Raw genomic sequence first — 23,372 nt, forward strand, 5'->3', positions numbered from 1 at the left:
AAACTGAGAGATGTCATCGAGACTTGGGGTTGAGACAAAGCGATGATGTCGAGACATGGAGCTGAGGCAGGGATGATGTCGTGATACGAGACTGAGAGACGTCGTCAAAATCTGGGGTTGAGACAGAGAGAGATGTCATCGAAATCTAGGGCTGAGATAGAGAGATGATGCTGATACCTAGAGCTGAGCTAGGGATGGTATCGGGATATGAGACTGAGAGAGTTCGCAGAGACCTGGGTTGATACAGAGAGAGATGTCGCCGAGACCTAGGGTTGAGATAGAGAGATGAGCCAAGGATGATGCCAATGTTCGAGTTGATTTGATCAAGCCTGGGTCTCATCTGCGATATATTTGATCATTTTTGGGTCACAATATATCTATTTTAATTTTGATTGACAACTTAACATGACTTTTAATCCATCGGACAAGTAAGAGCTTAGGGAGATTGCCACATCACCATCTATATCTTATACTTCATTTGACTCTAATGAGTTTTATGTCAAAAAGATTTACTATAATTTTTGTTGTTGTTTATTTTATTTTAATTTTTAATAGTAACGAAAAGAATATGGACATATACAATTTATGATTTAATAATTTACCAAAATAATTGATATGCAATACAATTTTTGATTCGACAATCTTGCTACTAATATTGGTCCATATAATTACCTCGGAGCAATAAACGTGTCCATTTATTTAAGTAGCCTGAACTAGAAGTATCATGCATGCAGAGAATCAAACCGAGGCAAGTGCTGGCTTTGGTTTTATTTAATTGGTTAATGGCCGGTTAATGCGAGACAGGGTTCACATGGGTGAACCGCTCCCGGTCTCTTGAGGAATCTCAGCACATGGACCCCTTTCTCTCAATTACATAGATTAGTGCAATCTTTTAAGCCGTCAATGTGATTGTTGTCGTCTTAGATCGGGTGGATTAATTAAAAGCTAGGTTCGAACCGGGATTAGTTATAGATTCGGACCGGCAATGCCCGTAGAGATCATCCAATTAATTCCAACAAGCTGTGGACACGTGTTGTGATCAGAAGTGGGTCGGACGGTGCGACCCACCGTATAAGTTCGTCCCAATTCGTTAATTTATGACTATACGGTCTCTTGGTTTCTTATACGAGTAATAAGACCAGGGAGAAGCAAGAAGAAGAAGAAGAAAAAAAAAGAAGCCTTGGCGTTGATCTCGTCCCTGTCGAACACCAGAGAAGTGATGACTAGCGGGTTGCGATTGGAGGAGACGGAGCTCCGCCTGGGGCTGCCGGGCGGCGGCGGCGGCTGCGGAGGAGAAGCAGAAGTGTCGGTTAAGAGTTCTGGGAAGAGAGGCTTCCTGGAGACAATTGATCTGAAGCTGAAGCTTCATACTCCGGTGGAGGGCAAGGAATTAGAGTCCACTGAGAAAGAAAACAAGGCCACTGATGCTCATGAGAAGCCACCTGCTCCCAAGTACGTAACTAATATTCTACTCTATTTAATTTCTTTCTCGTAGATTTATGTTCCCAATTTCAGAAGCTTAGTTAATCTCTATTAATATTTTGTGAATAGTTTTCTTTGTCTTAAGTTAACATGAACTCATGAAATTCTAAGCTCAGTCTACATGAAATTCTAAGAAATATATGCATGCTATGTGATAGTTTGTTATTAAATGGATTATTTTTCTACTGTATTTAGATCTTAAGTCTCGCTTTTAACAGGCCTGTTTAGTGTATTTTTAATTAATTTCTTTTAACAAAAATTACTTTCTTCTCTACATCTCAATGGATAAAGTATTGTATGTAAAGCAAAGTGGACAGATTATTTTAAGTTTATAGTATATAGCTTCCATATGCATGAACCAAGAACAGATGATATTTATATGGGCATACGAGATACAAAGAAAATACAACAAAACAATTTACAACATCAAAAGCAAACTCAACTAAATTAGCCTCATATTGTTCTCAAACTTTTCCCACCACATCAACAACTATAGCTGATATTTATTTTTTTCATCAATTCTAATCGCTTTGTTTCTAAGTATGTCTTTATAAAAACTATAAACTTATAATTAGTTGATCATTATAACCTGATCCAGGTTTCAATTTTATAAACCAATTATATTTTTTTACTAACATAATTAAATGATCAACAGAGCACAAGTGGTGGGCTGGCCTCCAGTTCGATCCTTCAGGAAGAACATTCTTAACGTGCAGCAACATCCTGAGAGCAAGAACAAGGAAGAACAAAGCGAGAAAACTGCAGCTGCTTCCGTCGCTGCCTTCGTGAAGGTGAGCATGGACGGCGCTCCTTACCTTCGCAAGGTCGACCTCAAGACCTACAAGAGCTACCAGGACCTCTCCATGGCCTTGCAGAAGATGTTCTCCTCCTTCACCACTTCCGGTAATTAATTATTCCCGTTTTCTTTCACACTTACTATGCAACAGAAAGCTCCATGCACCCCATCTACGTCCATATGCATGCACTCTTTTGTATGTCAGTCTAATAATAAATATAAGTGAGACATACCATGTGAGAGGCAGTGCAAGTTGCACTCGTCAATATAGTGGGAAGACGAACATGCTCACTATTAATGGTGGATAATTATCTCTCATTTTTTTTTTGGAAGTTTTAGAGTTCATCCACAGGGTTATACAGCTCATTCCCTACAACTGTTAGTCTGTATCACTATTTTTTTATTCTTCTCTTTCATCAAAACGGAAGCATGCATGTGAGCATCAAGCTTCTTTGTGAATTAGTAATTAAGCATGGAAACATATATGTACATCAGGAAATTATGGGACTGAGCAAGGAATAAGCGTGAGGGATTTCATGAACGACGGCAAGGTAACTGAGCTGGTGATCAATGGATCTGAGTTTGTGCCAACCTTTGAAGACAAGGATGGGGATTGGATGCTCGTAGGCGACGTTCCTTGGGAGTAAGTTAGCGTTGCTTTAATTTCTAGATGCTAATTATGTTTTTTTAAATAGATTTCTTTATGATTAATAATTAACCAGAATAATTAATCCAGGATGTTTGTTGACTCCTGCAAACGCTTGAGGATAATGAAGGGATCAGAGGCCGTCGGACTTGGTAAGCATATATATATATATATATTTACTTCCGCTAATGATATATATGTATCTTAATTAAATATGAGCAAAGAGAATATGTATTTCTCCCTAATGGTCTATTTCTTCTATTTTATGGAATCACATTTAAAATCATTGATTCAACTCTCTAGAACTTTTAAAAGCCTACTACATGGTTTAAAAAAATTATAGAATAAAAGAGAAATATATGCAGTGGATACCCCCCATAGAGATCTGAGGTTTTTGTTTATAGGATTTGTGTCCTACCAAATGTTTCAACTATTAGACATTATTCTTCCTGATCAAAAGATAGCAATTATCATGTAATTTCATTTAATTGAATAGAGTAGTCATATACTACTTAAGCAAAAGGTCATTAGTTTTATCAAACAAATTAATCAAACTATTGTTCTTTTACTTCCTAATTACAGCACCGAGGGCCATGGAGAAACGCAACAGAAGCTGAAACCATGTGGTTCATCAACAATCAAACATCACATAATTAAGTTACTGGATTAAAATCAAGTGTATTGTCTTGCATCTGTAGTGTGCTTCCATATATATGTATTTATCTTATGTTGGGGTGTATGATTCTTGATAAATATATATTTCTTTTATTATTATGTTTTGTCGTTTTTTGTATGGACAGTAAACAATGTTGCTCATCTGAAACATTGCTAGCTCTATGCGGCTATGCCTGTGTTGTGTTAATTATGCGTTTAATATACCTACACTGATCTATTATTATTATTATTATTATTTATTTTCCTTCTTTCGATTTTTCCATTTCTGATCAAATTTACATGGATAGGTAATTTAAGATTACGTCACTTGATCAACTCGGGTTAATATTGGTCCGAATCATGCTCCATCCGGCCCATTGGATTTTGTCGGCTTTCTAGAATAGATCTTGGCTGGCCAATTCCATATGCTGTTGTCTATATGTAATCGTAGCCGTGCTTTTCTCGATGAAAGCACTAATTTGTTCTCCTTTAGTAGTCCCATTGCCTTCGCTTCCTTCTCCACCAGCCTCCCCGTCTCCTTCCTTTTTCCGTCTCCCTCCCTGCTCTCCGGCCGACGGATCCCTACGCCTCTGCGTCCCCCTTTTACGCAGATTACCGGAGTCTCTCTTTCCGAGCGCCTCCGTCGCCCCTCCTCCTTACTTTGGCCGTCTCCGTTTCCGAGGTCGTTCTCTCCTTCCTCCGTCGCCTAACCTATCGCGCCGCCATTCCTAATCCGGAGGAGCTATCTCAGCATCGCTCACTCCAAGGGAACCTGACCTGGGCCTTCTGATCCCTTTTCTTTGCCGTTCGGCGGGTGGCCCGCCCGGCCGTCAGGCTAACTCAACATCCCGCTCACGGTGAGGGCAGCCGGGATGGCGAAGTGGCTTGACATCTACAACGGCGTGCTGATGGTTAGGGTTCAGTTGGTTCCCCAACATTCCTTGGGACCGACATCCTCCCTCCGCAATCAGGGATCTCCGCGATCCGTATCTCAATATCTTCAGGAACATCATCCAGAACTGTCTTGGGAACTCTCGGATCGATTATCAACAGCAGCCGGATGATGAAGTATTGAAGATCTGGCAAAGAAGAAAAACGTACGAATATCTATCACTGTAACTTGCAATTTTCTTTAGATCATGAATTTTGTCATTGCATTTCTTGACTAAACAAGGCATCATGCGCGAGCTAATTTCCCCTTTAAAAGAATGATATAAATTTACAGTTGCTGTGAAGAATAAGCTTCAGAATCTGATATATATACATCACTGTACAAGACAAGAGCTTCACCATGTGAGAGTTACTAATTATCAGGCAAAAGTGGAAGACGAGGTACACTAGAACCCGAATTCCATCCGTGTAGAGAATTAAGATCCATCTCTTGTGCTTGCTCGCTTAAATGCACTCCAGGGCTCTTCGCGGATGAGCTGTTCTTATTGACCTTCGTGGGAAGAATCTGCAGCCTGGAGTTCAGCTCTGTTCCTGATCTCTTTGCGGCCAATTGGTAGCTTTCGACGAGCTCAAGTTGACGAGCAATTATCTCGGAACATCTTGGGAGGAGCTCTACAGGTTCTCCGCCAGGAATTACAATGTACTCGATAGCCATTCGAACCTCCTGCGGTAGTATCAGTATGCAGATCATTACATGCGTGTTTATCCTAAAATACTTAATCATGCACATACCTCCAGAGCATCAATTTCCTCCAATGTAGGTTTTCTTTTAGGTGCATCATCTTCCACTTCTATGTCTTTGTCGATAAAGATTGACGGTGCATTTAGTCTGGATCCAAACCCATTGACCCCTAGGATCATCTTAACTGCCTTCACCATTTGTGCCATTGTACTCTTCTGCAGGTAAGAACAAAGCGCTGTAAGGGCACTGGCAAACCGAGGAAGCAGAACACCAATTGTTTACCTTGATTACAAATACAGGCAGTTGGTGGAACTTTGCGACACTGCGAATCCAAGGATTTTGCTTCATTTCGGAACTTGATGCTAAAATTGCATTTGCTGTTCCAATGTCTTCAGTCACATGAATATCATCCTCATAGCCCATCACAGTTGCTACTTGCAGCAGGTCAGCTTCCAAAGTCTTAACAATGAATGGAAATAGCATCAAATGATCCAATACAGTAAATTATTTAATGACAATGAATGAAGGACAAGTTGAAAACTGAAAATGGAAGGCAATTGAATACTAATGAACCAAGTCTGGTGACTACCTTAAAAGTATAAACACGAACTGGCAATCTCCTTGGTGTATATGAACTGCTTCTTGCTTTCTTGTTATATCCAGCATTATCATTTCCATCATCAACATCCTTTTTAGAACTAACAAACGGTTCCTCTTCATGAAACTCCTGTGGAGCCGGAGAAGAGTTGCTCAATTCACCTTTTGGATCAATCTTACGTGTTTCAAAGGGAGGAGTTTTCCCTGTATTCACAAAAGAATGACCAAGGCAATGAAATATTTTCTGAAACAGGAATTTGAATAACAGGCTGACAATTAAGGAGAGGATATATATATATATATATATACCTGCTAGAATGGCATCCACTGTAGCTTCTAGTTTGTGATGAACTCGGCACTCAGTTTTTGATATCATCTCAACAGCACAGGTAAATGTAGGTGGCCCTTTTCTTTCAAGTATTGTCTTTTGCACTTTCCTTTTTCTAGCCTCCTCATCACCAAGTGTCACACTCTACATCAGAACAAGTTCAAAGTAACCTTTATATGTGTAAATTGATTAATATGATATATATATATATATATATATATATATATATATATATATATATATATATATATATATATATATATATTTTTTTTTTTTTTTTCTCATGCAAGAAGATCTTTATTTCACAGTTGCATCATATTTAGTCATTAAGATCTAGACTGCCAAGGAGATAAAGCACTACCTCTATACCACCAACAAGTGCCTGTAGGCAAGGGTTTTTAATTATGCTCTCAATTGTTACCCCGTGAGCTGTTCCAACAAGCTGAACTCCTCTTTGAGCTATAGTACTTGCTGCCATAGCTTCAAGTTCTGTTCCAATTTCATCAATTATAATGACCTCGGGCATATGGTTCTCAACTGCTTCAATCATGACCTAGTCGCAGCAGCACAACATAAGTGAAGAACTCCATAAATGAGGCAAAGTGGCAGTGGTGCACTTACATTGTGTTGCATGCTAACGTTTGGAACTTGCATTCTCCTTGCGAGACCAATTCCTGAATGAGGTACATCTCCATCACCTCCAATTTCATTGGATGTGTCTACTATGACCACTCGTTTCATCTTTTCATCTGCCAAAACTCTAGCTATTTCTCTGCATTATAAATTGTAGCAATGAGGAAGAACTGATGAATCATGATTTCAGTAAAAAAGAACGAAAAAATAGGGGATGAGTTACCTGATCAACGTAGTCTTCCCAACTCCAGGAGGGCCAATCACTAAGATAGAACCTCCATCTTCAACTAAATCACGGATCATCTCTGCGCTCCCGGCGATAGCCCGGCCAACTCTACAGGTGAGGCCGATGATTTGCATCTTCCGGTTCCTAATGGCGCTAATGCGGTGCAACGAGCGGTCGATGCCGGATCGGTTGTCATCCGAAAAGCCACCCACCTGTAAGCTAAATTCTCAGTTTAATCAAAGAACGCGGGATTGAAGTGAAAAAAAAAAAAAAAGAACTCGTTACCTTAGAAATTGCTTGGCGAAGGTCTTCGACGCCAACGGGGTGTTCGGACATGATCCAATCGCCGGACGGGAATCGCGCGATGGGCTTCCTCCCCAAATCCATGACCACCTCGATGAGCTCCCGGATCTCCTCGTGTCGCTCGAGATCTCGCCTCATCCTAGGCGAGACCAGCTCCAGGAACAACTCCAGCCCGTCGTGAACCGCAGGAGCGGAGGGGGAAGCGCCCTCATCGGGTCGCGGCCTCATCGTGGACGAATCGCGGTGGCTCCATAGGGAGCAGCGATCGGCTGCGGGACGGCGGACGGAGGGGGCGACGGCCCGGCGCCGGCCGGGGGAGCGGCGGGAGGCGGAGGACGAGCAGACAATTAGGCCGGAGTATCGAGGCGTCCGGAGCCCGTGGAGGGCGTTCGCTGGAGCCAAAGCCTTCAGCATCTTTCTCGGCGCTCGAAGTGGGCGGCCAATCGCCGACGGGCCTTTATAGTTCGGCTGGGAATATTCGTCGAACGGGTGGAGTGCGGGAGGGGGAGGGCGAGGGAGGCACGGAACGGGCTACCGTTTGTAGCCACGGATCGCCAGTCAGCAGGCGAGCGCCACACGTCTGATCGCCGGCTGGGGAAGTTCAACCCCAAGCGGACAGGCAACAGGAATTCAACAAAAGTAGCTCCACTTTAATTTTTTTTATTAAAAAATACCCTATAATTATGAATTACCTATATTATTTTCATTATTTTCTTTTGCCTACATTTATCTTCTAAATAATGAATAAGGATGTGATATAGTAGTTAAGATTTTGTAACTATCATAGATGAGTCACCATACAACTATAAGAGCTAACTACTATAACTCGTATTTATAACGTGAATGTTAAGTAATTTTTGAAAGATCATAATTTTTAACTTGAATTACAAGGTGCATAATATATCAAATCAAAATTTATTTAGAGATTTATATTTGTTATTGGGTGTAACCGATATAATCTTAAGCTAAAAAAATATCGTTTAAAGTCTTTTTCGGAGGCTTGAACAATTTTAACCCTCTTTATTAAAGATTAAATTTTATTTTATAGTAGTTACGAAATCATAATTACTATAATTATAAACTACAATTAATTGTAGTTATAGTAACTACAAAATCATAATTGCTACAATATCCTTGATTGGTTCAGGATTTTGATAGAAGATACAGGCAGGATAATAATAGAAACAATATAATAATATCAGACAAGGTATTGAAGGATAATTATGTCATTTTACAAAGCGGAGCATCTTTTAATAAAAAAAATAAATCAAAATGACCTTCCTTTTAGAGCATCCTCAATGGAGTATTAAATGGACATTATAATGTCCATTTAACATCCCCTCTCTATTGTGAGTCGATATTATAATGCTCACTTACAAGAGAGATGAGAGAGAGTGTTCAAAGTTTTGAACACAACACCCTCTCTCTTAATTTTTTTTTCTTATTTAAATTATAAAATTTTTAATATTATTTAAAAAACTAATAAAAGGGATGAATAAGTGAATGGTAGGACCCATAAATAATAAGTGTTAACGTTAAAAGAGATGTGAGTGAAAGACATGTTGTTATAATAAATATGTGATAGTGAGTCCTATATTTTTTATGAGACAATGAATATTATAATGAATTAACGTTACGGATGTTCTTACAATTTGAAAAAAAAACATAAATTGCTATTTTAACTTCTGTCAGAACAAAAAAAATGATACGACAAAAATGATATTTAATTAGAGTTTCAGAAGGTTGATCTTCCAAAATTTACCACCATTAAAAGCTCTTGCTTCAGCAGCAGACCAACATCTCTGCCTCTGTGTTTACTGCTCTGCTGTCCTTTGTCTTCTTCCATCCTCTCCCCTTTTGAACGGTCCTTTTTCCTCCTAGTTTTCACTCAAGATGTACCCTTTTCATCTTTTCGTTTTATTCTTTTCCCCTCTTCTTCTTCTTCTTGAAGCATCGCTCTCTATCAGAGGTTTGTTTCTCCCTTTTCTTTTCTTTATTTTTGAACTGCTCAGGATCAGTTTATTTCACTAGAATTTGGAAATTTCTTGATACAAAATGCAGATGCTGTTAGCAGAATGGAAGAGCAATATGCTGTTAATTCTACTTCTTTGCTCCAGTGGTTCAGGTACACTCTTCCTCAATCTTATTATACTATTGTTTTGGAGGAATAAACCATTTGTGCAGATCTTGCAGGTTCATATGTTGGAATCAACATTGGAACTCAGACGTCCAACTTGCCACCGGCAGCTGACATTGTCTCCATCTTGAGAACTCAGCAGATAAAGCATGTACGTCTGTTTGATGCTGATCATCGGATGCTCCATGCCTTAGCGAACACCGGAATAGAAGTCGTAGTCGGCGTTCCTAACGACCAGGTGCTGCAGATAGGAAATTCTCAATCACAAGCAGCTGATTGGATCAACAAAAATGTTGCTCCTTTTGTCCCGGCAACTAGAATCGCTTACATTGCCGTCGGCGATGAGATCTTGACGACGTTTTCAAATGCCAATGCCACACAAGTACTCGTCCCCGCAATGCAGTTCCTCCATTCTGCACTTTTGGCCGCGAATCTTAACTTTCAGGTTAAGATCTCCAGCCCTCAGTCCATGGACATGATCCCCAAACACTTTCCCCCATCAACAGCTACTTTCAATTCATCATGGAACTCTGTGATGGAGCAGTTGCTTCGGTTCTTAAAGACCACCGGAGCTTCCTTCATGCTAAATGCGCAGCCGTATTACGGTTATACTGAAGGAGAAGGTGTTTTCCCCTTGGAGTATGCTCTTTTCCAGCCACTGAAACAAAGCAGTCAGATGGTCGACCCTGATACAGATCTCCACTATCTGAACATGTTCGATGCGATGGTCGATGCTGCTTATTACTCGATGCAATCCCTCAACTTCTCTGGCATTTCTGTGATGGTTACATCGTCTGGGTGGCCGTCTCTTGGAGGAGCCACTGAGCCAGATGCTAACATCGACAATGCTTTGGCTTACAACAGCATGCTTATTGGGCGTGCGCTCAATGGATCGGGCACACCAAGTCGATCAAACTCATCTGTTAGCATATACTTGCATGAATTGTTCAGTGAGGACCTCCTACCGGGGCCTGTTTCTGCAAAAAACTGGGGGGTTTTTGCCTCCAATGGGACTGCACTTTACCCTTTGAACTTTGGGCATCTAGTGAAGTCTAGTTCAAATTCAACAGGTTTGGTGGGAATTTTTTGTGTGGCTAATTCTCGTGCCAATTCCGATGATCTGAAGAAAGGATTGGATTGGGCGTGCGGACCGGGTTCGGCAAACTGCACGGCTATTCAACCGGGACAACCATGTTACCAAGCCAACAATCTTGAAGCCCTTGCTTCCTATGCCTACAATGATTACTACCATAGAACTCAGGCAAATGGTGGTACCTGTATCTTTGGTAACACAGCCATGGTCACCACTACTGATCCCAGTAAGCTTTCCTCTCTGATTCAAAAGGATGCAAATACAAATACAAATACAAATACAAATACTCATCATTTAGATTTGTTTAAATGACTAATAATTTGATCATTGTTATTAATCCAATTTTTATCAGGCCATGGCTCATGTATCTTTGCTGGAAGGTGAGCAATTTGAAAGATTAAAAAAGGTTCAAGTGCTGTTCTAGTTTGTTTCTGAAGAGTGTTCATTGGATGGAAATTACAGGTCAGGCTCAAGCTCCAGCTCCAACACATCCGGTGGTTCAACGACCAGTTCAGCCTTCGGACCTGGCGATGCCTCGAGTCAGGCTTCAAAACTGCAGGAGGTCTCCACCATTCTTATAGTTGCAACTTTGCTGCATTTCCTAGTTGTTTACATGTAAACCATATCTGCTATCACCATTGCTTTTGCTCCCTGTTTTTGATTTTCTGGTCATTGATTCTGGTGATTTCTGAATACTGTCTTTTGAATATCAACCTTACAAATATATCTTGTGATACTGCGAATCTTTGATGCTTCCATTTAAGTATCAAAATTACGAGTCAAATTTTCTTCTGCTTTTATTCAAGGAGTTAAACGACCCTTATGGTGCTGAGTCACCATCAGCGGAATTTGGATCAGACTGGTCGACTCATGATTTAAACAAATATGGTCAGATCAATAATCTCAATTGATAATGCCACAATCATATAAATTGTTCACAACTATCTCATTCAAATATGTAAAAGAACGTAGTATCTTCAAACAGATGTTCAATTTAGCACTACGGAATTGCGTTCAAGATACAAACACATGATAACCATAGACGCGAATGTGAAATCCTACAACTGTCAACTTCTGTGAAAAGCTATTCGAACCAGCTCTAGAAGGGTTGATATTATATATTAGCATTTGAAGCCATGACATACAGACAAAATTATGATAAGAATTAGTGCAATAATGATTCCCAAAACAATCAACTTAATCTTCATGTTCTGTAGCCACATCTTCCTCCTGATCTGTGTTCCTTGCTGTCTAAAATCCTGTGCCTGGGAGCGAAGGTTCTCAGTCTTATCGACAAGCAACTCAATTTTCTCACCACGGTCAAGAACCTATAACCGAAAAGGATCAGTTAAAAAGAAACACAAAGAATGTCCTCAAGCAGTGAATGTCAAAAACCTAAGAATGAATTAATATGACTTCGCAAGCACAAAGTACCTTTTCAATGTTTTCCATCATAACTCCTTTGACTTCTGAAACCTGAGCTTTCACCTTTGTGAGTTTGCTAATCTCTTCAGGGTGATCTATGCAGTACTGCATGTGCTCTTTCAGCTTGGACCTGATGGGTTAGTAAAATGTTCCATGATAATCGTGGTTAGACAAAAGCTGAAAGACTAGAATCTGAGTGATCATTGAAAACATTACCCGAATTCACAGGTAAGGCTATTGGCTGCAGCAGTTGCAGCTTTGCCTCCATATCTTTTGCTGAAGTCCTCCTTCACCCTTTCCAGAAAGGCAATGGGAATTTGCCTCCCTACTGATTCAACGGCAACCACACAATATGCTACAAAATGCAGAGTGCACTTCAGTTTAGCTCTGGTTTCATAGGTCAATTATACAGATAAGAGAAATGAAATCAGATAAGAATCGACAGCAGATCATGTTCGAGTATTGAACTAAAACAAAAATGGCAATAGCAAGCCATCGAAAGGTATTCAACAGACCAGATTCTATTAGCCTAATTAACATACCACATTTATCAGGTTTCATAAAAGGTACAAAGTTTCACATAGCAAACAATCTCTCTCATATATTGTGAACTAGAATGAAAGCCTACAAACATGTCCTGTATCTGTGTCTATACTACAGTTTATTATAAAGCACTACACAAGATTGGTATTTGACAATGGACACAGATATAAAAATAGTTTCACCATAAGAATCCTTACAATAAGTACAAAGTTACCATAGTTTCAGTTATGTGCAGACACCCAAACATCAACCATATATTTAAACCATGTTTAGACAAGATAGTTAATGCGAACAAGTTAATTTTCTGCATCAGTAGTATATATACATCGATACTTAACATTCAAGGTGATAGTTAACGAAATACAAGTCACCAATTATATATGTTAAAGTTGGCAGACTGCCCATGTATTCTAAAGTCTTAAGCAGTTAGAAAATGAAATCAGTATACATTTACATTGTTCAGACTCGGGCATGGACAAGATTGGGGACAAGGCCAAGATGTACACCTGGTCTCAGATTCAATACCATGTCCTACTCAACTAATTCACCAGGTTTTAGGAAGTGTATACATATGATATGTGATCAGGTTAATGTAGAATGCAAAGTTAATTTGATTGTCCATGCAGGTTCCTTATTGCTTGATTTATAAATTATCTACTGATTTTCTCTTCATTTTGTTTACTATTTGCCAGTGTTTACATATTGATCACAAGATTAAAAATCCAAACCATTCCGTTGAACTTGGGAAATTCCTAATCCAAATATATTGGAATAGAACAAAGCTCGATCCATCTAAAAATGTTTGGGAAGAGGCAGTGCCACAATATGACTAGTCATGTGCTAGAAAAACCACTCCTTGCTTGTTGATAATGAACGACTAAGAACAACGAACTAGGAAGAGTATAATTGCTGAATTTAGCCAAAGCACGAAGGAATGGAGAGAAAGCACCCAAAAAAAAAAACACTCCATAATCCGGATCGGGACCAGGGGGCGTACTGTATCCGTCCTCGACGAGGTAATTGAAGGTATGGGCGTCGCAGTTGTAGGTGAACTTATTATTGCTGGAGGGGAGTTTCTGCAGGCACTGGGAGGCGATGCTGTTGAAGTTGCCGGTGAACTCCGTGTACTCCGCCAGGACTATCGTTCCGCGCGCCACGAAGCTGTAGATCAGCGACTGCTGCCCCATCTCACCGCCTCAGCAGCAAACGCGAACCCTAGACGGTGGATGGGAGGAGATCGGGAGTAGCAAGTCGGAGACGAAAAATCGCGTCTTTTTCTTGCCGTCTAAGCAAAAGGCCGACTAGGTAATTAATTTGAAGACCGTGGAGTAATTTGGTGAAATAATAGGGTCCAACTGAAAAAACGCAGAACTTTCCAATTTAAAACGAAAATCAAAATCAACCCAAGTTCGGTCTTCCGGTCTGCAACCTGCTCACGGCCGGCGACACGAAGGAATTGCGGGGATGAGAGAGAGAGAGAGAGAGAGAGAGAGAGAGAGAGGAGATGCTTCCGGAGGTGTGGGAGGAAAGGAGGGCATCGTCGGCATCGACTGCAAGTACACCGCCATGCTCCTTTCAATTTCTTGTTTCCACGCAATGAGAATTTTTTTTATTACTCCTAGTTCCACATGACCCCATGGATATCACCGTCAAGCTATCTAGGGTTCGCCGACAAAATTCGGTAGCTCCGTGAGGTGAGTTCATGTCACCTCCTCGTATGCCTAAGCAAGCATCACACTTTGGTCGATACTGCAAATTGGGTGCTCTTTCTCTATCCATGAAGGTCGCAGAGGGGTAAAGTTGTCGAGCTGAATCCTTCTCACTCAACCTCATTGAGTGCATTATTTGTGTTTAAAGATTGAATCGTTGACATTAATTTGCCCAATAATTGAACTGGTCACCTTTAGCAATTGACAGGATATTGTCATTATCATCTAGATGATTAAAGAGACAAAATTACATCAGGAAGTGTGTTTTATCATGAGCCTGTACAAAATGATTGTTGGACAATATTCCACAGTCTTGAAGATATTTACCTGAGTTACATGGAATATGCTGAATTGAACCTAGAGATGATTTAAACTGATAATTTTAAGCTGTCAGGTTGATCATCTGAGTACTTCTCCCCATGCATATATCCATAATTTTAATGTTTGCGATAATTATAAACCAATCATAATGCCTTAGAACTCAAAAAGTGGGACTAAACATTCTCATTCACAATGGAGTCCTTTCCCTTCACCTCTTCACCTCTTCTTGTTTCCATTCAATTTCTAACAATGATTTGCGTCTGGCAATGGTTTCGTGTAGACGGAGTTAGAATAGACATAATCCGATGGAAATTGAAAAAGAACACTAATCAATACTTTACTGTCGAGTAGTGATTCTATACTAGTCAGCTATTTTATCTCAACAGCATTATTGATGATGTGATCATGTGGTCGGTTATTTACTAATTCTATCTGTTTGAATCCCTTTCTTTGGATTTCAATGTTTGCGTGTTCAACTTCCCTCAGAATTCAAGATCAGTAATTTTTCTATTTGGGAGTCGAGTTGTAATTGTGCACTACTGCCTTCTTATCGCTACTGTCCTTGTCATTTCAGCTCGTTTGTCTCAATAAGAACTTGCTCTATCAGCATCAGGCAAGGAGAAACAAACAGATGGCTATATAGAAACAGAAACGTGCAATTTTCTTAAACAATTATTTGGAGAAGCACTCTGAGCTCAGACATCAAGCAGTGACAGGAACCCAATTAAAAGTACGTCTCCGCTACCCTTCAACTAACCATAATAGACTCGACACCAATCGAGAGAAGATCTCGTAATGCACCCTGTTCAAATGTAATTTTATTTAGTCTATATGTTTCTTCATTCTTTGTGTATTTACAAAGTGTTTTTTCTTTCATTCTTGCTTCTGCAAGCAAGAACTAGAACCAGAGTAGCAGCTTCTCTCACACTCTCACCATTACATTGAAAGTTATAAAATCTGCACCTTTCTCTGGTTTTCATCCAACTGGAGTTGCCTCAACGCCTCAAATGCAGACTTGGTGAGTGCGACTCCACGAGGATCGACCACAGAACCTGCACATCCTCACATTGGCACGACTTCACGTCCTCATAGAGGATGTAAATCCCTCTCTCTGTTAAGGTAAACCATTAGTATTGAGTGAAGGAAGAAACTACACCAACTCACCAAGAATGAAACAAGGATTGAAATGGTGCATACTCTTTCTGTGAGCAGAGTGGAGGCGAAACCAGAGCCTCTTGAAGGGGGAGTAGAGGGACCGAAGCCAACCCATGGGAGGAGGCGGAGGGAGCTCAGAGCTGCACTAAGAACACTGCTCCATTATCTGTGGTAGGAGGGGATTGAAGGTGGAGAGTTAAGTAGTAGACTCGGTTTGCTTTTGGCAGGGGTGAAGTCTCTTTCACTTTCTCATGCCCTTCCAAAAGATTTGATTCTATAAAAAGAATAAAAAAACATTAATTGAATTAGATATTAGCTCGGTAACAAGTCACCTTCCAACTTCCACTCTTCTCCTTCAAGCTCCCTCTGCTCCACTGCATTAGGCAAGCTATTTCTTGCTTTGCCATGGCACAAATCATATGATTTCTTTTGAGTCAAGAGAAGAGGAAATATAGAGTTTCTTACAACATTGGGGATTGACTTGTTAGCCTCCTCCCTTTTGGACTCTTTCTCAAGGTTCCATTGGCTCACCGACTGAATTGACAGGGGAAATTGTTCTCTCTGCTAATAAATTTGTTATCATAATAACAACAACAAAGAATATATACTTAATCTTAATCTTGTCTTTTACCTCTCCTGGATCTCTGTGATTTCTCTTTGCTGAACTATTTTGGTTTGGATTTATTCACAATTCATTTCATCGAGGTGGATCTTAAGGTAAGTAAGACTTTCACTGGCGTTACATGTGAAACTTTCTTGACGCCACTGAAGAATTTACCTTTTTTTTCTTCTTCTGCTGTGATGATAATTTTAATATCTTAAAGATACGTTGCTTCAGCCATGCATCTGCGTGAATGTTTTGGTTCAAGTATTCAACGACTCAAATTTGTTTATTCAACCGCTCATTTTAAATACATCGTTTGCAGGCGACGCACGCTAAATCTGGAAAAAACGAGCATGGCTATAGCTGCATTACACGCTGCATTGGACTTTTGAACTTGGCCTGATCCAGCGGTTTAGGCAAAAATGAAGGTAAAGTTGAATTGAGTGAAGTAGGCAGTGTGTAAGAAAGAAAAAAATTATGTAGTTTTTTTTTTAAAAAAAAATAAGGTAGGTGTCTATAGGAAAAATCAGACTAATTTATGTACAAGTCGATTTTTTAAAAATATTTATTTGGACAAACCCCTATTTTTTGAAATGTGAGTATTCTTTTCTCATTTTTTATCAAAAGGCCGGCGATCCCTGTCTTTTCATAAAATGACACCGCTGTTTTGTATATTATTTAACATTATTTTTTTCTGCCACAAGAAGTGTCTTATAGTAGCCATGAAATATAAATATTGTAATAGCTACGAAATTAAATTTGTATGAATATGTCAAATTTATATTGTAATAATTATGAAATTGGAATTGTTATAATATAAATATTTTGGCTAATTTATCAAAAGGTATACGTTATATATTGTATTTATCAAAAGACGTAGGGTATTTTTGTTTATACCAAATGACACAGATAAAAAATTTATTTCCCAGATTACTCCTCTGACAACTTGCCAACCTCCTTTTTTCAATCACCATTCTCCAAGCATTCAAGCCACAAATTGAATTGAAAATTATTTTATGATTCGGATGCACGTCCTCTCACCGTCTCTCTCCCTCCATCCCTCTAGCCTGATTTTATAAACACGAAAGAAATATAAACCTCCTTCACTTGCCATTCCTTCTCGTGCTGGTTGGGGGGATTGCAAAAGATCAGTTAGGGTTTAGGGATATTGACGTAAGAGTTTTAAGAGAAGTCCAAAGGACAACAGTAGTTAAAAACGTCAGCGTTCAATGACAAACTTTTAGCAAGAGTGAAATTAGTAGAAGAATATAATTAAAGATTTAGCGATGTATGTATAGATTTATTATTGTAAATAGGGTAGTGATGTAAAAAAAATTACAGTTTGGTTATAAAGGGTGATGAAAAAAAACGTGTTTATGGTTTCATTGGATGTGTGGGGAATAAATATTCAATAACACATGCAATATGATGTAATCCAATACTTAATCGATTTGCAAGGTGCTCCAGTATGATGCTAGATTTTAGCCAGACCTTGCTCATGCATGCTAGGTTAATATGGTGTTATCAGGACGTTGGGCCTGATATGCGATCATATCAGGCCCACTTACTGCCTTTATCAAAAGTTTTGTTTGATACCATATCTACCTTCACTCCTCGCTCAACCCTTCATAGTGATTGAGAGTTTGCATAAATCTAATTACCCTTGTTCCATCAATGTGTGTTGACTAAAAGCCATTTATGGACCTAAACTTATTTGATTACACCCATTTAACGTTTTGTTAGTTTCTGTGGTTGTAAGGAGTTAAATTGTACTAACCATTTTTTATTTAGGCCTCTCATTATCTCATTGGTGGTCTAAGTTTACAAGAACTTTTTGCTTCAATACGAACCTGATATTGGATGATATCAGGCTTAGCTTGGGCTTGATATGTAATCATATCAGGTCCAATATGATCTTTTGTTAAAACTTTACTTTTACATCATATAGATCTTTTCCTCGCTAAACCCTTCCTAGCGGTTGGAAATATGCAAAATTACAAAAACCCTAGGCCCATATCAATCGGATTGTGTCACAACCACTGATAAATTATGAAAATCTAATAGGTACATCATATACTTGGTCTTTGATAAATTTGTATGTACAACAACACTTGATTATGTAGTTGCAAATTTACTAAATTAGTTTGTAATTTATTTATCAGGGACGATCATATAACTGAAGAAAATCTCTCTAAGATATGAAATACGCTTGATACAAATTCTAGCATTGAACATGGAGCTAATGTAGGAGAATTAGTCAGAAGAAATATTCCATCATCTTCGGAGTATAGTGGTGTGCCTAACACAAATCGAAATACAAGTAGTAATTTTACATTTGATCTAAATAAAGAAGCAAGTATTCAAGAAGATGAGGTTTTGAATCCTTGTACAACACTTAGTGATTACTTTGAGCCTACTTGGAGTGAGGAAGAAGGGTATTATACCCAAATTGGAGAGGAATTACAATGTAATACAGATGTACAAGAATTCTTAACTGATGATATGTAGATTGAACAATATGAAATTTCTCCAGAACAGTACAGTGACTTAGAGGAGGAGTTCCCAATAGCTATGATCCATATATTCTAAATTCTCGATTGCTCCAAAGGCCAATTGAAGAGGCAACAGATGAGCATGAATTTTCTGTTGGACAGATTTTTTCATCTCGACAAGAGTTCAAGAATGCACTTGTGAAACATGTCATGGTTAAACATATGAGATATAACCCAGTTGACACTTGGAAAAATAAAGTAAAAGTCATTTGCTTCAATCAACCATGTACATGGAGAGTAGTTGGCCGAGGGGATGTAGAGTTCATTGTTACGAAATATATAAAGGAACACCAATGTGGCACCATTAGGGAAAGTTCTGATCATCAAGCATGCTCTTCCTCCTTTGTAGCGTCTTTTGTTGAAGAGCAATTTCTTGCTAATGAACAGTACACGCCAAGTATGATTATATTAGATATAAAAGCTAGGTTTGGAATAACCATATCATATAAAAAAGCATACATACCTCGAGAGAAAGCGATGAAGAAAGTCGTTGGAGATTATGACCAAGCATATAGAGATCTTCCACTATATCTGCGTGAGTTAAGAGTCAGGGATCCTGAAACCTATGTGGCACTACATAGGAATGAGGATAATCAGTTCCAACGTTGTTTTTGGGGTTTTGGAGCTTGTAGAAGAGTATTCAGGTCTTATCTACGCAAATTGATTGGAATTGATGCCACACATCTAAGAGGAAAATATCCGGGTGTGTTGTTGATGGCTACAACAATTGGTGCTAATGACAATGTCCTCCCAGTAGCTTTTGGAATCACTGAAGTTGAATGTGGGTCTGTATAGGAGTGGTTTTTGGATCATACGAAGAGATTCTTTGTTGTTGATGCAGAGTCAATGAGCATAGTATCAGATAAACATCGCGACATTATATCAGCAGTTAGGAAAGTCTACCCTACCTCCCATCATGCTTTCTATTGCCACTACATGTCTTGCAATATGGTAACAGATACTGGCAGTATGTCAGGTTTAGGCTTATTTTGGGCAGCAGTTCGAGCAAACACAACACTCCAATATGATCTCATAATGCAGTCCATGCTTGAAAAACATCCAGATGCTCATAAGTGACTTCAGAACATTGACCCTAAAAGATGGGCTAATTCATACTTTAGTTGCAGAAGGTACACAATGTTAACCACCAATTGTGTAGAGAGTTTAAATGCTTTGTTCAAGGAGACACGTGAACTTCCCATAAACAGGTTAATTGATAATACCACAAGAAAGGTAGCTCAATGATTCTATAACCGTAGGGAGGAAGTCTCGAAATGGTATGTTGCTTTGACACCTCATGCTACCAAAGAAATGGATTCAAGGAGGGAGAGAGCTAGACAATATAAAGTCCACCCCTACTCTCAATCTGAAATGGAAGTAGAGATATGGGTGCTTCATTCATTGTTGATTTGGAGAGAAAATATTGTAACTGCGGGGAGTTTCAAATTTTAGAATTGCCTTGCTCACATGCAATTGCCGTATGTTGGTGCAATATCCCTTAGGTCAAGGTTGACTGGTTTGACCAAGCTTGAGTCTTGGTCATAGTTTCGATGTTTGACAATACATGTAGACACATGGATAATGCAGGTGCAGTTGTTCATATGGGGAGATTCTGATCAGGGACTGATCAGTGTGAATGAAGAAGAGTCAAGTAGGTATACCTGACTGGATGAAAATCCTGGTGAGTGAAGCCAGGTGAAAGTCCTAGTGAGTGAAGCTAGGCAGTATGGAAAATCCTGGTGAGTGAAGCCAGGTGAAAGTCCTAGTGAGTGAAGCTAGGCAGTATGGAAATCCTGGTGAGTGAAGCCAGGTGAAAGTCCTAGTGAGTGAAGCTAGACAGTATGGAAGTACTGGTGAGTGAAGCCAGACAGAAGGAAAATCCTGATGAGTGAAGCCAGGTGAAAGACCTAGTGAGTGAAGCTAGGCAGATTGAAGACCCTAGTGAGTGAAGCTAGGTGAAAGTCCAAGTAGGTCAAGTGAGTGACCGGATACTTGGCATGAAAGAAAAGTCCAAGTGGGTCAAAGGGATTGACCGGACACTTGGTGAGGGAGTCCTAGCAGGTCAAGGGAGTGACTAGATGCTAGGCGTGACGTACCAACAGGTTAAGGTTGACCGGATGTTAGTTTGGGAGGTTTGGGACTTGGTTTTGGGCAAAAACCAGGCTCTGGATCGATCAGTGGATCGATCCAGACCTTTCCCAGCGAACAGAAAGCCTCTGGATCGATCAGTGGATCGATCCAGAGGTCCCAATCGATCAGTGGATCGATTGGGACGCTGCTGCTTCGCGCGATAAACGCTGGATCGATCCGTGGATCGATCCAGGCGTTTTTCCAGAGCACAGAGGCGCTCTGGATCGATCCGTGGATCGATCCAAAGCCTCCCCGATCGATTGGGATCCGACCGTTGCGTCGTATTTGAGCCGCAGGCGAGCGTTGTCTTCGGTATCTCTTCACAGATTCATTTCAGATCTTCACCAGCTCCTCCACAGTTCTTCTCAAGCTCGAGATCGCCAGTTCTTGAAGGTTCTTGGAGGCTCTTCCAAGTCAAGAGGCGGATCAAAGCAAGAAGAAGAAACTAGGGTTAGAGTTTGTGCACTCATTGTAAGCTTGTAAGCTTGTATTTCTTTACTACCCTTTCTTCTTCTTGTATTGAGTCTTGTAGGGCTTCTCCGCCCTTGGTAGTTACCATAAAGGAGAGTTTTATTAGTAGAGGGTGTGTGTGTAGGTGTGGATCCTTGGACTATTCACCTCTTGTGAGGTGGATACCAAGTTAACCAACCGTGTTAGCTTTGTGTGATTTGTTTCTGTATTTTCCGCTGCACATCTTCGAAGAAACAAGCAACGACAAGCATCTAGCACACGACGAGCTATTCACCCCCCCCCCCCTCTAGCTACTTTTCGGTCCTAACACCGTCATCATTCAACAGAACATGGATACACTCTCATATTGTGAGCATTATTTTCATTCACAGAATTGGAATGTGACATACATGGATTGTATTTATCCCTGTCGAAGCAAGGAATTTTGGCCTAAGGGAGTAAACAACATTATAGTTCTATGTTCGCATAGCCTTGTGCAGCCGGGTAGGCGAAAGAAGGTACGAATCGAGTCAAAACATAATGGGAAGGTAAAAATCAAATGCAGCCAATGCAAACAACTGGGCCATAATCGGATGACCTGTAGAATGTCGCTAGCCCCTGGGTCTTGACTTACTTGTAAATTGGAGGAGTTGATCCATATATTTTGTATATTTTGTTTGCAGTACATCCATATAATTGTAAGAAAAATAGTTGTGCAAAGTGATGTTACTGTTATATCTTTGATTGTAGTATATATTTTATAATACAGTGTTATCTATAGTATGAGAAGTGTAAACTATCCTAGCAAGGCAGAACTAATACTTCACATCATATATCCATTTTGTAAAATAAAACCGCGCTAGCAGTTGTGAATACTCAGAAAAAAAAAAGTTTAGTCCATCTCTGCATTTCAATTCAACGGATAGGGGTTGTTAATTTCAAAGTCATGTCAATCTCTTTTAAACTATAAATAAGTTGAAACTTAAACAAAATGATTGTTGTGATGCTTGAAAAAAAAATTAGACACCGGTTGTCGTTCATTGAAAAAAAACAAGTGCACTATTCCGTGCTAAATGGCACGAAGCAAGAACTTCTTATTCAGGGTGTATAACTAAGGTTTGACACCATATATACCATCTCCCCTCTCAAACCTTCATAGGGAACATGATTTCAAGTAAATTCAAGTAGCGTAGGGCCATCAGTGAGTTTTGGTCAAAATCCACTGATGGACCTAGACACCTTTGATTAGACCCATTTCAAGTCTGGTTAGATTATGGTATTGCAAGGACTTCAACAATGCTATCCATTACTGTTGTACAACTCTCTAGGGGTGGCAGGACGTTTTGGGAAAAAAATCAGCCTCATATTGGGCCTGATATGGTACCATATTAGGCCCAATGTGAGCCTGATATGCCACCATATTAGGTCCAACGTGGGTCTGATATTAAAACTTAAACAAAATGATTGTTTTAAACTATAAATAAGTTGAAACTTAGATAAAATGATTGTTGTGATGCTTGAAAAAAAATTGGACATCGATTGTCGTTCATTGAAAAAAAAAATAGGTGCACTGTTCTGTGCCAAATGGCACGGAGCAAGAACTTCTTATCCAGGGTGTATAACTAAGGTTTGACACCATATATGCCATCTCCCCTCTCAAACCTTTATAGGAAACGTGATTTCAAGTAAATCCAAGTAGCGTAGGGTCATCAGTGGGTTTTGGTCAAAATCCACTGATTGACCTAGACACCTCTGATTAGACCAATTTCAAGTCTGGTTAGATTCTGGTATTGTAAGGACTCCAACGATACTATCCATTACTGTTGTACAACTCTCTAGGGGTGGCAGGACGTTTTGGGAAAAAAAATCAGCCTCATATTAGGCCTGATACCCAACGTGGGCCTGATATGATACCATATCAGGCCAACATGAGTCTGATATTAAAACATAGACAA

At 39.7% G+C, this 23,372-nt stretch overlaps 4 protein-coding genes and 3 long non-coding RNA genes across 11 annotated transcripts; 4 read left to right on the top strand and 3 right to left on the bottom strand.

Moving 5' to 3' along the window:
• Positions 1-1,108: 1,108 nt before the first annotated feature.
• Positions 1,109-3,786, top strand: LOC122046567 (auxin-responsive protein IAA16-like). The gene is made up of 5 exons (XM_042607327.1): positions 1,109-1,452; positions 2,138-2,385; positions 2,774-2,921; positions 3,015-3,076; positions 3,507-3,786. Exons 1-5 carry the CDS (start codon positions 1,220-1,222, stop codon positions 3,539-3,541), a joined length of 726 nt encoding a protein of 241 aa, XP_042463261.1. The 5' UTR covers positions 1,109-1,219; the 3' UTR covers positions 3,542-3,786.
• Positions 3,787-4,051: 265 nt separating this feature from the next.
• LOC122046571 lies at positions 4,052-6,321 on the top strand. Its single transcript, XR_006130307.1, has 2 exons — positions 4,052-4,675; positions 4,804-6,321. It is a non-coding gene; the product is annotated as an uncharacterized LOC122046571 (long non-coding RNA).
• Positions 4,759-7,712, bottom strand: LOC122046568 (protein SEEDLING PLASTID DEVELOPMENT 1-like). Its single transcript, XM_042607328.1, has 9 exons — positions 7,281-7,712; positions 6,993-7,207; positions 6,758-6,908; positions 6,498-6,689; positions 6,118-6,280; positions 5,801-6,012; positions 5,494-5,670; positions 5,262-5,426; positions 4,759-5,193 (listed from the first exon to the last, which is right to left on the bottom strand). Exons 1-9 carry the CDS (start codon positions 7,710-7,712, stop codon positions 4,882-4,884), a joined length of 2,019 nt encoding a protein of 672 aa, XP_042463262.1. The 3' UTR covers positions 4,759-4,881.
• A 187-nt stretch (positions 7,713-7,899) lies between these two features.
• On the top strand, positions 7,900-11,237 carry LOC122046569 (glucan endo-1,3-beta-glucosidase 4-like). Of its 5 annotated transcripts, none has more exons than XM_042607330.1 (5): positions 7,900-9,267; positions 9,360-9,423; positions 9,483-10,754; positions 10,881-10,908; positions 10,991-11,237. In XM_042607330.1, exons 2-5 carry the CDS (start codon positions 9,360-9,362, stop codon positions 11,145-11,147), a joined length of 1,521 nt encoding a protein of 506 aa, XP_042463264.1. In that variant the 5' UTR covers positions 7,900-9,267; the 3' UTR covers positions 11,148-11,237. The 5 variants fall into 5 exon arrangements, with proteins under 5 accessions (XP_042463264.1, XP_042463266.1, XP_042463263.1 ...); XM_042607332.1 differs by having other exon boundaries at positions 9,492-10,754; XM_042607329.1 differs by having other exon boundaries at positions 7,900-9,423.
• Positions 11,238-11,450: 213 nt separating this feature from the next.
• LOC122046572 (vesicle-associated membrane protein 721-like) lies at positions 11,451-14,079 on the bottom strand. Its single transcript, XM_042607334.1, has 5 exons — positions 13,900-14,079; positions 13,494-13,781; positions 12,170-12,308; positions 11,963-12,083; positions 11,451-11,856 (listed from the first exon to the last, which is right to left on the bottom strand). The coding sequence occupies exons 2-5, from the start codon at positions 13,681-13,683 to the stop codon at positions 11,650-11,652; spliced, it is 657 nt and encodes a 218-aa protein (XP_042463268.1). The 5' UTR covers positions 13,684-13,781; positions 13,900-14,079; the 3' UTR covers positions 11,451-11,649.
• LOC122046574 lies at positions 13,919-16,807 on the top strand. Its single transcript, XR_006130309.1, has 3 exons — positions 13,919-14,052; positions 15,101-15,256; positions 16,608-16,807. It is a non-coding gene; the product is annotated as an uncharacterized LOC122046574 (long non-coding RNA).
• LOC122046573 lies at positions 15,315-16,166 on the bottom strand. The gene is made up of 3 exons (XR_006130308.1): positions 16,014-16,166; positions 15,724-15,937; positions 15,315-15,637 (listed from the first exon to the last, which is right to left on the bottom strand). It is a non-coding gene; the product is annotated as an uncharacterized LOC122046573 (long non-coding RNA).
• Positions 16,808-23,372: the final 6,565 nt, after the last annotated feature.

This window comes from Zingiber officinale, chromosome 2B, assembly GCF_018446385.1.
Source record: "Zingiber officinale cultivar Zhangliang chromosome 2B, Zo_v1.1, whole genome shotgun sequence".
Lineage (NCBI taxonomy): Eukaryota > Viridiplantae > Streptophyta > Magnoliopsida > Zingiberales > Zingiberaceae > Zingiber > Zingiber officinale.

Coding starts and splice junctions, on each gene's coding strand:
- LOC122046569 (XM_042607329.1), top strand. CDS start 9,354: ATGCAGATGCTGTTAGCAGAATGGAAGAGCAATATGCTGTTAATTCTA. Junction 10,755..10,880: donor GGTCACCACTACTGATCCCA/GTAAGCTTTCCT, acceptor AATTTTTATCAG/GCCATGGCTCATGTATCTTT. Junction 10,909..10,990: donor TCATGTATCTTTGCTGGAAG/GTGAGCAATTTG, acceptor TGGAAATTACAG/GTCAGGCTCAAGCTCCAGCT.
- LOC122046572 (XM_042607334.1), bottom strand. CDS start 13,683: ATGGGGCAGCAGTCGCTGATCTACAGCTTCGTGGCGCGCGGAACGATA. Junction 12,309..13,493: donor CCTCGTCGAGGACGGATACA/GTACGCCCCCTG, acceptor TGCATTTTGTAG/CATATTGTGTGGTTGCCGTT. Junction 12,084..12,169: donor AGCCTTACCTGTGAATTCGG/GTAATGTTTTCA, acceptor CTAACCCATCAG/GTCCAAGCTGAAAGAGCACA.
- LOC122046567 (XM_042607327.1), top strand. CDS start 1,220: ATGACTAGCGGGTTGCGATTGGAGGAGACGGAGCTCCGCCTGGGGCTG. Junction 2,922..3,014: donor GTAGGCGACGTTCCTTGGGA/GTAAGTTAGCGT, acceptor TAATTAATCCAG/GATGTTTGTTGACTCCTGCA. Junction 3,077..3,506: donor ATCAGAGGCCGTCGGACTTG/GTAAGCATATAT, acceptor TCCTAATTACAG/CACCGAGGGCCATGGAGAAA.
- LOC122046568 (XM_042607328.1), bottom strand. CDS start 7,712: ATGCTGAAGGCTTTGGCTCCAGCGAACGCCCTCCACGGGCTCCGGACG. Junction 6,013..6,117: donor AGTGGATGCCATTCTAGCAG/GTATATATATAT, acceptor TTGTGAATACAG/GGAAAACTCCTCCCTTTGAA. Junction 5,427..5,493: donor TGCCTGTATTTGTAATCAAG/GTAAACAATTGG, acceptor TCTTACCTGCAG/AAGAGTACAATGGCACAAAT.